The 12,197-nt window shown below is 43.8% G+C and overlaps 1 protein-coding gene across 6 annotated transcripts in view; it reads right to left on the bottom strand.

The window, feature by feature from the left end:
- The window catches only part of LOC139409317 (Ral GEF with PH domain and SH3 binding motif 2), a 135,135-nt gene that overhangs the window by 4,312 nt on the left and 118,626 nt on the right, over window positions 1-12,197 (bottom strand). For 4 of the 6 annotated variants that reach the window (XM_071154269.1, XM_071154268.1, XM_071154267.1 and 1 more), the window contains exons 13-18: window positions 5,881-5,935; window positions 5,378-5,455; window positions 4,216-4,321; window positions 3,002-3,094; window positions 626-731; window positions 41-132 (exon numbers count right to left, since the gene is read on the bottom strand). In XM_071154269.1, the coding sequence (XP_071010370.1) occupies window positions 41-132; window positions 626-731; window positions 3,002-3,094; window positions 4,216-4,321; window positions 5,378-5,455; window positions 5,881-5,935 (530 nt within the window). The remainder of the gene's footprint in view (window positions 1-40; window positions 133-625; window positions 732-3,001; window positions 3,095-4,215; window positions 4,322-5,377; window positions 5,456-5,880; window positions 5,936-12,197) is intronic. The other 2 variants (XM_071154271.1, XM_071154270.1) reach the window with 1 other exon arrangement.

Below are 12,197 nucleotides of genomic sequence, written 5' to 3'. Positions count from 1 at the left end.
GGTATATGTGTGGGTGAGTGTGTGTATGTGTGTCTGTTACCTGTTGTCTGTTGCTCTGGCAGGCAGCACTGAGGTGTTTGAACCACAGCAGGGCGTTCATTTTGTTCCCTGCCTGGTACTTATAGGTGTTACCTAGGAAACACAGAAATACACGGTCACAAGATGTCACTGTAGCAGAGAACTGGGATTCAGTCTCACATCTCCATCTGTGTACAGCAGGAGCCATGAAGCTGCCGCAATACAGAACATATGAGAACAGGGACTTAGACTGTGTGTGTGTGTGTATATGTGTGTGTGTATGTATGTGTGTGTGTGTAGGGAGAAAAAGACAGACGGTCAGATATGACAGGCATGCAGTACACATAGCAGACAGGGATACTGCTGGATCAGACAGACAGGAACCTGTGTGTGTTTGTGTGTGTCGGTACACACGTGTTTATGCATGTGATCACATCTGCATACAATATGGGTGTATAGTGCATGTGAGAGAGAGTATGTATGGGGTGTGTTGAGGATTTACACCAAGGACATCCAGATCATCTGAGGAATGGAGATAAGTAGTTTGGCTGAACATTCATGTCTGTATGTGATTGGCTGAATAACTGTCAAACAGTCACAGTCTCACCATGTTCAGAGTCTGTGAGCAGGAAGATGTCGGGATGTTCAGGGTCGTCTGCCATGATGGCCATTAACCCCACGACACACACACTCTTACTGCTAGATGACTTGAACTGATGAGAAGAGGAGAGAGGGAAGAGAAGAGGAGAGAGGGAAGAGAAGAGGAGAGAGGGAAGAGAAGAGAAGGAAAAGAAGAGAAGGAGAAGGAGAGAAGGGAGAAGAAAAGAAGGGAGGGGGAGAAGAGAAGAGGGAGGAGAAGAGAAGGGAGAGGGAGAAGAAGAATATAAGGGAGGGGAAGAGAAGGGAGGGGAGGAGAAGGGAGGGGAGGAGAAGGGAGGGGAGAGGGAGAAGAGGAGAGAAGGGATGGGAGGGGAGAAGGGAAGGGAGAGGGAGAAGGAGAGAAGGGAGAGGGAGAGGAAAAGAAGAGAGGGAGGAGAGAAGAGAAGAAGAGAAGAGAGAAGAAGAGGAGAAGAGAAGGGAGGAGAAGGGAGAGGGAGAGAAGAGAGAGGGAGAAGAAGAGAAGAGGAGAGAAGAGAGGGAGAGGAAAAGAAGAGAGGGAGGAGAGAAGAGAAGAAGAGAAGAGAGAAGAAGAGGAGAAGAGAAGGGAGAAGAAGAGAAGAGGGGAGGAGAAGGGAGAGGGAGAGAAGAGAGAGGGAGAAGAAGAGAAGAGGAGAGAAGAGAGGGAGAGGAAAAGAAGAGAGAGGGAGGAGAGAAGAGAAGAAGAGAAGGGAGAAGAAGAGGAGAGGGGAGGAGAAGAGAAGGGAGAGGGAGAGAAGAGAGAGGGAGAAGAAGAGAAGAGGAGAGAAGAGAGGGAGAAGAAAATAAAGAGAATGGAGAGGAAGGAGAGGAGAGACGAGAGGGAGAAGAAGAGAAACGAGAGGGAGAAGAAGAGAAACGAGAGGGAGAAGAAGAGAAGGGAGAGGGAGGAGAAGGGAGAGGGAAAAGAAGAGAAGAGGAGATAAGAAAAGGGAGAGGGAGAAGAAGAGGAGAGGGAGAATAAGAAAAGAGAGAAGAAGAGGAGAAGAGAGGGGAGGAGAAGAGAAGGGAGAGGGGAGGAGAAGAGAAGGGAGAGGGAGAGAAGAGAGAGGGAGAAGAAGAGAAGAGGAGAGAAGAGAGGGAGAAGAAGAGAAGAGGAGATAGGGAGAAGAAGAGAGGAGAAGATAAGAAAAGGGAGAGGGAGAGGGAGGAGAAGAGAAGAGATGAGAGGGAGGAGAAGAGAAGGAGAAGGGAGGGAGAAGAAGAGAAGGAGAAGGGAGGGAAAAGAAGAGAGAAGAAGATAGGGAGAAGAGAAGAGAGAAGAAGGGAAGGGAAGAGACAGGGAGAAGAAAAGAGAGGGAAGAAAAGGAGAGAAGAGAGCATTCTGATATTATTGCTGATTCTTATAGTCCTATACAAGTATTCTTTCTGAAACCTAAGACACTACAGAAAAAAATAACATTTGTGAGAGTTTGAAAACAGTTGTCTGCAGACTGCACTCAGTTTGTAGATGGCACTGTATGTGTGTTTCCCTGCCACGAGGTTCCCATTACCCTGCGAGTGACACAGAGGACTAGGATTATATCCTTGGTCTCATTATCCAATGAGTGCTACCAGATGCTGCTCCACTCTTAAAATCCCTCCATCCCCTCCCACTGCGCTAGCACCAAGACCCATGACAACATCCCTCCATCCCCTCCCACTGGGCTAGCCCCATGACAACATCCCCACCCACTGCGCTAGCCCTTAGCCCCATGACAACATCCCCACCCACTGCGCTAGCCCCAAGACCCATAACAACATCCCCTCCCACTGCGCTAGCCCTTAGCCCCATGACAACATCCCCACCCACTGCGCTAGCCCCTAGACCCATGACAACATCCCCTCCCACTGCTCTAGCCCCTAGACCCATGACAACATCCCCTCTCACTGCGCTAGCCCCTAGACCCATGACAACATCCCCTCCCACTGCTCTAGCCCCTAGACCCATGACAACATCCCCTCCCACTGCTCTAGCCCCTAGACCCATGACAACATCCCCTCCCACTGCTCTAGCCCCTAGACCCATGACAACATCCCCTCCCACTGCGCTAGTCCCAAGACAACATCCCTCCATCAGGCGCTCCACTAGTTTTTCCTTCCTCTCGCTCTCTCCTTCCTCTGAGCTCCTGTGCAGTTTCAAATCTGCTGTGCGAGTACTATTCCCCTGTCAAACTGACACTGTCCACACACACCTTCTCACTCCCTCCCGCTTTCCCTTTGCTGGCTGGATTTATCACACTGGAACAATGAGGCAGCAACAGCCAGGTCTGGAGACCCAGAGAGTGTGGAAGGGGATGGTATGAGGGAGGGAGACTGGATGATGGAGGGAGGGAGGTGTAGAGTGAGATGGCTGAGAGAGACTTACATGCTTTCTCTCTGTGGCCTTTAGGGACTTGGCAGGGTAGAAGTAGAGCTGAGTTCCACACAGAGCCACCCAGAACTTGGTCCACGACGCTACCTATACACACAGTCAGAGGTCAGGGTTTATAGGTCATACGCAATAGTCACTTACACCAGTCTATCAATACAATACAACTTTAAAGATACTCCTAATACATACAACTAGTTTCAGGGCAACATACAGTACACATAAATCAATAGGATATGCTTATAACAGTAGTCCATTATTGAAGACCGAGTTTAGGCTACTACATGGACCAGTACAGACGCAAATATAAATAGATGTTATAGTGGAAATCTGTGAGTTATGTTGACTACAGATATAATTCTGTTGCCGCTTGTTTGCTTCAGCAGAGAGACGGGGACAAAGAAGTAAATATGGAGCGAGTGAGATGTAGAGCAACACAAAGACGGCGGGACGGAGAGAGAGAGTATGAGGTTTTTCCAGGCCTGGTTGGTTGGAGAATAAAATATCTGCTCTAAACGAGACCTGCTGAGAGGAAACACAGGCTCACAGAGTAATAAAAGACTAATGGAGTGTGGCTCTGACTGTGCGTGTGTTGCGTGCATATGCAAAGGAAAGACAGAAAGAGGGAATCATACAGAGGCCGAGAAGTTGTTATATCAAAGAAAACAGGTCTTATGTCACCTACTGTAAACCTTATGCTACCCTTACGTAGCCTTGTCAGCTCTGCCAGCCTCAGGCATATAACCATGTCCAGATGAGTTTCCATCCCAGAGCGACAGCAGAGAGAAGCTCATTAAATACAAATAACAGTCAGGATGACAGCAATAGATGAGACAGCTGAGATACAGCAGGGAGAGAGGGAAGCGAAAGAGAGCAGGAGGAATGCAGCGAAAGAACACGGAGAACAGGGGTACCACAGTGAAAGGGCAGAGAAACAGAAGAGAGGGAGAAAGAGAAAAGGGAGCTGGTGGTTTGAATGTATGTATTAGTCTCTGAGGTGTACTGTTTTGCTTAGTCTTGAGAGTGTTTCTACAGCACTGCTGGGCTCTCACCATCAACACACAGCTACAGGGACAACCCTGACAAAACAGATGGCTGGCTGTGTGTGTGTGTGTGCATGTATATGTCCTTCTCTGTCTGTACAGTACACGTTTTGGTGTTCCTTCTGTAAATACAATATGTTCTGTGTGTGTGGTAGTGTATGTTCTCACCGTGGGTTTCTTGCCCTCCTTGAGGACAGTCTTGCGTCGTAGGACTCCCTGTACGGTGACGGCTCCAGGGTACAGGTGCACCGCTAACTCCTCAGACTCTGCCGAGCTACAGCAGAACACAGCATGGTTACAACACACACACAGAAACACAAACAGGCGCACACTCCGTGACAAGGACATAAACAGACATGCACTCACAGAAATACGAAAAGCACTTTGTCTGAAGTATGGCCAGTCGGAATCTGTAGGGAAGTTTCCTCATTAATCAATATCTGAACTGACCTATCTGCAAATTCAATCAACTGTGTAGCAGCAGTATTTGGTTTGCTTTGAATCAATTCCACAGATGCATTTTCCTTTCAATATATTCCTGGAAGGTTCCAGTGCAGAGTCTGTCTGGCTGTGATCACAGAGAGTAAGAAGAGGGCAGCCAGTGGGAGCAAGAAGGAAACCAGTGAAGCATTAGAGAGAAGAGAACACAATCCATCGTAACTGTATGGAGCTAGAATAGAAGTGTATAGCAGGTCATCCCTGACTGACAGAGCAGAGCTCCCAGCAGTATGACACTGGGAACTTACTGGAACATTCTGAATCTGTCACTTCTAACAAAACCTGCAGGGTCCACATAATGATTCATTGACGATCCCATATCAATGTTTGAACAGTAAACAAGTCATTAAAAAGTATGTGAGATATGCCATACAGGGAGAGCAAGAGTGTTGCTAAAATGGTCTGGTTTAACGGAGAATCACCCAGAGGCCCACCACCTGATTATACCACACACACACACACACACACGTTATGATCTTCTATCCTCGTGGGGACCTAAAATTAATTTCCAATCAAAATCCTATTTTCCCTAACCCCGAACATAACCCTAACCCCTAAGCCTAAAATAGTGTTTGTCCTCATGGGGACGTGATAAATGTCCCCATAAGGGAGAATTTCCCTTGTTTTACTATACTTGTTGGGACTTAGAAGATAGAAGAACCAATTCCCCCCCCCAACACACACACACACACACAAGCACACTGGCCCCGGGCAGAGATAGGAGCTGTGGGATATGGGGGCAGCAGATGGCAGGGTGGAGAGATGGTTGAGAGGGGTGTATAGGAGGAGTAGGGGCACAGAGGAGGAGTAGGGGCGCAATGTGTGTGTGTACCTGCTGGGCCTCAGGCCTCCTCTGTAGGGGATTCTGGCCACGCGGGTCACAGGCCCCAGAGAGTGATAGAACCGAGTCCTGTTCAGGGTGGGACAGGCACAGGGTGGAGGCACGGAACACTGTTAAGGTTGGGTTCTCTCAGCTTGGCTCATTGTAAAGGTTCAGATTAGTGTTAAGGTTGTAAAGGTTAAGGTTGTTGTCGTTTTGGCAAAGCGTCAGGGTTGGGTTCAGGACGGTTGTTCTGGTACAGATCAACGGACGGTGGGACATAAGGGCTTCTGTGACCTGTTACTGTGTTTGAACCTCAATACGTCAAGACTGTGTTCGCCCACTGAGCTGAAGCATAGGCATTACCAAAAAACTTCTGTCACACTAGCATGGAGCCGGTAAGAGAGACTAGGAGAGAGCGGCTCAGAAGGCAGCAAGTGCTGCTTGCCTGTAGGCTAAGCTTTGGTCAAAGACCTTCACACATCGTGTGTGTGTGTGTCTGTACAGATTGTTACCTCTCAAAGGCTGGCCAGGACATCTCCTCGCTGAGCTCTGAACCTTCACTGCTCCCTGCAGACAGACAGAGACGTGTTACTGTCAAAGTCAACAGACAGGAATGATGTTAAAGGTAATTATGATGCAACTATGGTGGTGATATGATAGGAGTTACAATTATCATCCTGAATATTAAGGCTATACGCACTACATGTTACACACATAAACACGCAACCATGCAAATTGTCTGGGTTATTATTTATTTGGACATCACACATTATAGTCTTACTCTTATCCAGACATCATACACACTCACTAAAATCACATCCAATATCATACACAACCTACTCAGATTTACCACACACATAATATCTTGACTCAATTTTCTAACATCTGTGGCATTGGCTCACAGGCAAACAGGCAAGGGAATAAAACAAATATTGCTAGGACCCGTTTCTTGAATTGTAAATATCAAACATTTGAAATCTCATGGCAGTAACTTTACAAGTGCTAATTATGGCCGATTTAGACTGAGAATAGTATCTAGTTATGGTAAGGAGGGAATAAGCATAGCCAGTTATAATTGTACCAGTTTAGCAGATTATAAATAAGATTGTCAGTCTTTACATGGCTAAAAGAAAAGGAATATAACATACTGTTTACAGGAAACTCACTCTACATCCTTAGATGAAATTGTTTGGAAAAAGGAATGGGGTTGGTGAAATAATTTTCTGTCATGTACAAAGGAACTCAAAACGTGTGACGATATTAATTAACAAAAATGTTATACCAATTTATTGAATTTACAGGCAACAGATGATCATGATGGGAGACTATAACAGTGTTAAGTAATGGACCGTGAAGGAAGTCACCACCGTGCTCGTTAAAAGCTTCTTCAGGACAGGAGTCCCATCAACGGGACAGGAGTCCCATCAACGGGACAGGAGTCCCATCAACGGGACAGGAGTCCCATCAACGGGACAGTTGTACTACATGCAGTGCGTTATGTCAAAATCGCAGGTTTTAGAGAAACAACAAATGTCGGTACATATCTTATATCGGCTGAAAGCTTAAATTCTTGTTAATATAACTGCACTGTCCAATTTACAGTAGCTAGTACTGTGAAAAAATGCCATGCTATTGTTTGAGGAGAGCTCCTAACAACAAAAGTTTTTTCACCGCAATGTTTGATAAATTCACCTCTGTGAAATGTGTACTTAGATTCTGAAATTTTGCTCTGATTTATCATCCGAAGGGGTGCCAGAGATAAGTGTCGTTTTGTTAGATAAAATCCTTTTTCATATCCTAAAGAGGTCCATATAGCATGCACAATCGATTTTGTATTTCCACTCGTTCAGTTTGCAAAGAAAGGAATCTTTGAAAATCTCACCCTAAACGTTGTTTCAACGAGTCAAGTCACGTTCATATCTATTCCTCAGAGATCCTAGAAGGTAACAAGACTTCAATATTTTATTAGGGGTGTAGTATATCCTATAGGACACCATATTTGGTCAGAGGGCGACGCCTTCATGGCACGCCGATCACTTGAACGACTATCTCTGTCAAATAAGCACCAATCAGGGTCAAACAAAGCTAGCTAGACGGCCAATGAGCTGGGCTTTACGGAGAGTATCCGGAAACCATGTATATGTCGTAAAATGTAGCAACTAACCTTGTACGACAGCATGCCTTTTCATTTTGGACAAAAATAAGAATATTCAGAGTTATGAAGTTATGAAAATTAGTTGTTTTGCAAATGTTGAACTTATAATATGGCTACTAATACTTGTATACAGATTTGATGATATTCTTGCAGAAAAATGGAATATGAACTAAAATGTCTCCTTCACGATTTGCCCAAATGTACCTTGGGGACTCCACACTAAAAGTCTCGAGTCATACTTCAAGTTAACTGAAACTGTGCTATAGGCAGTTAGATTTGGGTATGTCATTTAGGTGAAAATTGGAAAAAAGGGGGCTATCCCTAAGGAAATCACAAATATTATGAACACATTAGAAAGAGTGGATATTTGGAGACTAAAAAAAAAACTAAAAAAAACTTATGAGATATACATGGAGGAGACTAAATTACGCTGGTCATCTTGACTACTATGTCTCTTTCTCTCTTGCATCAAAGGTTAAAAACATTAATAGGAGACAGAATGCAATTGGATCATCATCTAATTGGCCTTCACATAATTTCCACATGGACAGGGATGTTTAATCTAAGTTTACTGGAGGACAATTTATTTTTAACTAAGAATTGAATTGAACTGAATTTTTCCAGTTCAATATAGGTTCAGAAAATCCCCTTATTGTTTGGGATACCTTTAAAATGTACCTTCAGAGGTCATTCAATTCAATATTCATCAATAATAAAAAAGCAGTTGCTGGCTAAAGAAACAAGACTAACAAGGGAAATCCACGAACTAATCGTACAGGTAGATAGCAATAAAAACGATACTACAGAGATACAAAATAAGTTAGAGGAAAACAAAAAGAACGATCTAATGTAATGTGGTAACAAATATAAAGCAAACTGGAAGGAATATGGAGAAAAATGCACCCAAATTCTTCCTGAATCTCCAACACAAATAATTTGCATAAACTCGTTACTGAAGACAGTCTCCAAGGCAGTGATGGCTGCCGTGGGGCTGGGGTCAGGGTGTATAGGTCAGGGGTCATGGCAGTAAAAGCTCCTGCTGCTAAGTCACTAACCCTCCTTTCTTCTCATCTCCTCCCCTATTCCTTTTCCAACCAGCATTGCAGAGCTGGCTACAATTTGAATTTCATCCCCCTAAAAAGATAGAACAAATATTACGGCTGAACTCAAATGTGCTGGTTGATAAAATACTGGTATTTACGGGAAAGATTTTTGGAAAGCGTATTTTGTTTTTAAATTATATTGTAAATTGGAATGGTAGAGTTATGTCTTTCATGGAGTTATCAAAATTATATGGGAAGGTATGCTCAATCCAAGATCACAACTAATTGTACCCCCAAACTGGAGGCGGCAGGTGGCAGCGGGAGGAGGTAGGGAACTGGTATTTCTGCCCAATATAAAGGATCAAAACTGGCAGAGGAATAAAAATAGAATATATAGGAATGTATGCCAGTGTCATTTGAGGATCAGGATATTGACAACTGTGCCATACAGATTGCAAAATAGTTGGGAAGAGATTTTTGATGTACCGATTCCATGGTACAGGGTGTACGAGTTGATATCTAAAATGTACTTAAGATTCAAGACTTCATGCTTTTAATCTAAAATGATTATATAGAATTCTTGCCACCAACAAAACTTTTAATATTTGGGGCATACAATCATCGAAGCTCTTCAGATTTGGTTGGGAGGATACAGAATCAATAGACCATTCATTTTGGTATTGCCCTCAGGTAGCCTGTTTTTGGTCTCAGATTCAGGAATGTCTGAAAATGCATAACATAACATTGATCTAAAATTGACCCTAGAAATAGTACCGTTACATGCTGACCAGACCAGACACATCGCGTGCGCGAGCATCGCAAAATAAATGTAGAAATCCATGTTATTCAATTATTGCACCCACACTGCTCGCGAGCGTCTGTGTTGCCAACGGCTAAAATATAATTCCTTTCTATTTCTGACGCAGATCACGCTGAAAGTCCTGCCTGTCCCATCTCCTCATTGGTTTATAGAAGCAGGTACCCACGTGCCATCTCCTCTTTGGTTATACCCACGTGGGTGATTGAAAGACTAAATGTTTTGCCGGTTTTCGTGGTGAAAGTGTAGATGCCAATCACCATATAAGTTCAAAGATGAAAAAGCCTGGAGGGAGGAGAGATGACTAGAAACTATTCGGTTGGCCGTTTTATGTGTGGATTAATTGTCGGAGTAGAAGACCTTGTGCATTTAAGGTAAAACAACAACTCAATGTTTATATCCCAGGACAAATTAGCTAGCAAGTGCAAGTTAACTAGATAAATTGCCATACATGTTTAATGCTTTTCGACCTGTCCCCAAATTAATGTCATTGGTTCAGAATTTGTTTTGATATTTTAACCTGCGTGTCGTGATCGCATTTGGTGTAGTGGGACAGAAAATACATTTATGCACGATGGCGCACGCATGCAGCCGGTCTGGGTTCCGTGTTAGGAGATCTGGAGAGACCAGGTCAGTCAATTACTAATATAATAATTCTCATTGTAAAAGTATTTATTTTCAACTCGCAATCTGTGGATTCTATTCGATTAGACAGATTGAAATTCTGTTCAAATTCACAACATATTTGAAAGATATATGGTGCATAGAAATGTAAAGAGGGTGGTCAGCAGAGATGGGTGGGAGGGGCTGAGGGAAGCTGAGGGTTGGGATGTGGGATTGGAGACAAGTGGGAGTGGAGTTGAGGGTAACAGAATAATAGAATAGCAGTCAAAATATAAGTTTTAAAAGATTACGTCAAAATAAAACAAAAAGTATGTTTGAATGACACTGAGGGGCAGTGTTGTTTAAGTTAATTCCGTTTTGCCTGAGGCTGATGCTGTGCAGGTGTTTGTACACATGCAATATACACACACCCTCCTTCAAATGCAAACACACACGTAAATAGTGCCCTATAGTGGGGCAAAAAAGTATTTAGTCAGCCACCAATTGTGCAAGTTCTCCCACTTAAAAATATGAGAGGCCTGTAATTTTCATTATAGGTACACTTCAACTATGACAGACAAAATCAGAAAAAAAAATCCAGGAAATCACATTGTAGGATTTTTTATGAATTTATTTGCAAATTATGGTGGAAAATAAGTATTTGGTCACCTACAAACAAGCAAGATTTCTGGCTCTCACAGACCTGTAACAACTTCTTTAAGAGGCTCCTCTGTCCTCCACTCGTTACCTGTATTAATGGCATCTGTTTGAACTTGTTATCAGTATAAAAGACACAACCTCAAACAGTCACACTCCAAACTCCACTATGGCCAAGAGCAAAGAGCTGTCAAAGGACACCAGAAACAAAATTGTAGACCTGCACCAGGCTGGGAAGACTGAATCTGCAATAGATAAGCAGCTTGGTTTGAAGAAATCAACTGTGGGAGCAATTATTAGGAAATGGAAGACATACAAGACCACTGATAATCTCCCTCGATCTGGTGCTCCACGCAAGATCTCACCCCGTGGGGTCAAAATTATCACAAGAACGGTGAGCAAAAATCCCAGAACCACACAGTTGGGACCTAGTGAATGACCTGCAGAGAGCTGGGACCAAAGAAACAAAGCATACCATCAGTAACACACTACGCCGCCAGGGACTCAAATCCTGCAGTGCCAGACGTGTCCCCCTGCTTAAGCCAGTACATGTCCAGGCCCGTCTGAAGTTTGCTAGAGAGCATTTGGATGATCCAGAAGATTGGGAGAATGTCATATGGTCAGATGAAACCAAAATAGAACTTTTGGGATTTTGAGTGGAAACCTCCTTCCATCAGCAAGGGCATTGAAGATGAAACGTGGCTGGGTCTTTCAGCATGACAATGATCCCAAACACACCGCCCGGGCAACGAAGGAGTGGCTTCGTATGAAGCATTTCAAGGTCCTGGAGTGGCCTAGCCAGTCTCCAGATCTCAACCCCATAGAAAATCTTTGGAGGGAGTTGAAAGTCTGTGTTGCCCAGCAACAGCCCCAAAACATCACTGCTCTAGAGGAGATCTGCATGGAGGAATGGGCCAAAATACCAGCAACAGTGTGTGAAAGCCTTGTGAAGACTTGACCCCTGTCATTGCCAACAAAGGGTATATAACAAAGTATTGAGATAAGTATTTGGTCAATAACAAAAGTTTATTTTCCACCATAATTTGCAAATAAATTCATTAAAAATCCTACAATGTGATTTTCTGGATTTTTCTAATTTTGTCTGTCATAGTTGAAGTGTACCTATGATGAAAATTACAGGCCTTTCTCTTCTTTTTAAGTGGGAGAACTTGCACAATTGGTGGCTGACTAAATACTTTTTTGCCCCACTGTACATGCACTCATACATATTCAGTTGGCCTTGCTGTTATGATTTTGGTTGTCCTTGATTTGATGTCTTGTTTTTTGCATTGTTGTTTCCTTTGTCTTTTTAAAAATATTTTGTTCATTTTGTTGGTTGTTGGTACATTGGGGGGTGGGGGGTCTTGGGAATGGAATTATTGTATTTATTTGTTTATTTTTCTCAGTGGGGGGCAAATGTGAGGGCGGGTCTTGGATGGTTGAGGGGCAGATCTTGTGGAACTGAAGGGGGGGGGGGGGGATCTTGGAGGGCTGTTGGGAGATCTGTTGACGTGCCCGTGAGCAGGATTTTGACCCTGGTTGCTTCGGTGTGTC

This window comes from Oncorhynchus clarkii, chromosome 5 (genome assembly GCF_045791955.1).
Source record: "Oncorhynchus clarkii lewisi isolate Uvic-CL-2024 chromosome 5, UVic_Ocla_1.0, whole genome shotgun sequence".
NCBI lineage: Eukaryota > Metazoa > Chordata > Actinopteri > Salmoniformes > Salmonidae > Oncorhynchus > Oncorhynchus clarkii.
The sequence above is the reverse complement of the archived record's forward strand: the minus strand, read 5'-3'. Positions and strand labels throughout refer to the sequence as shown.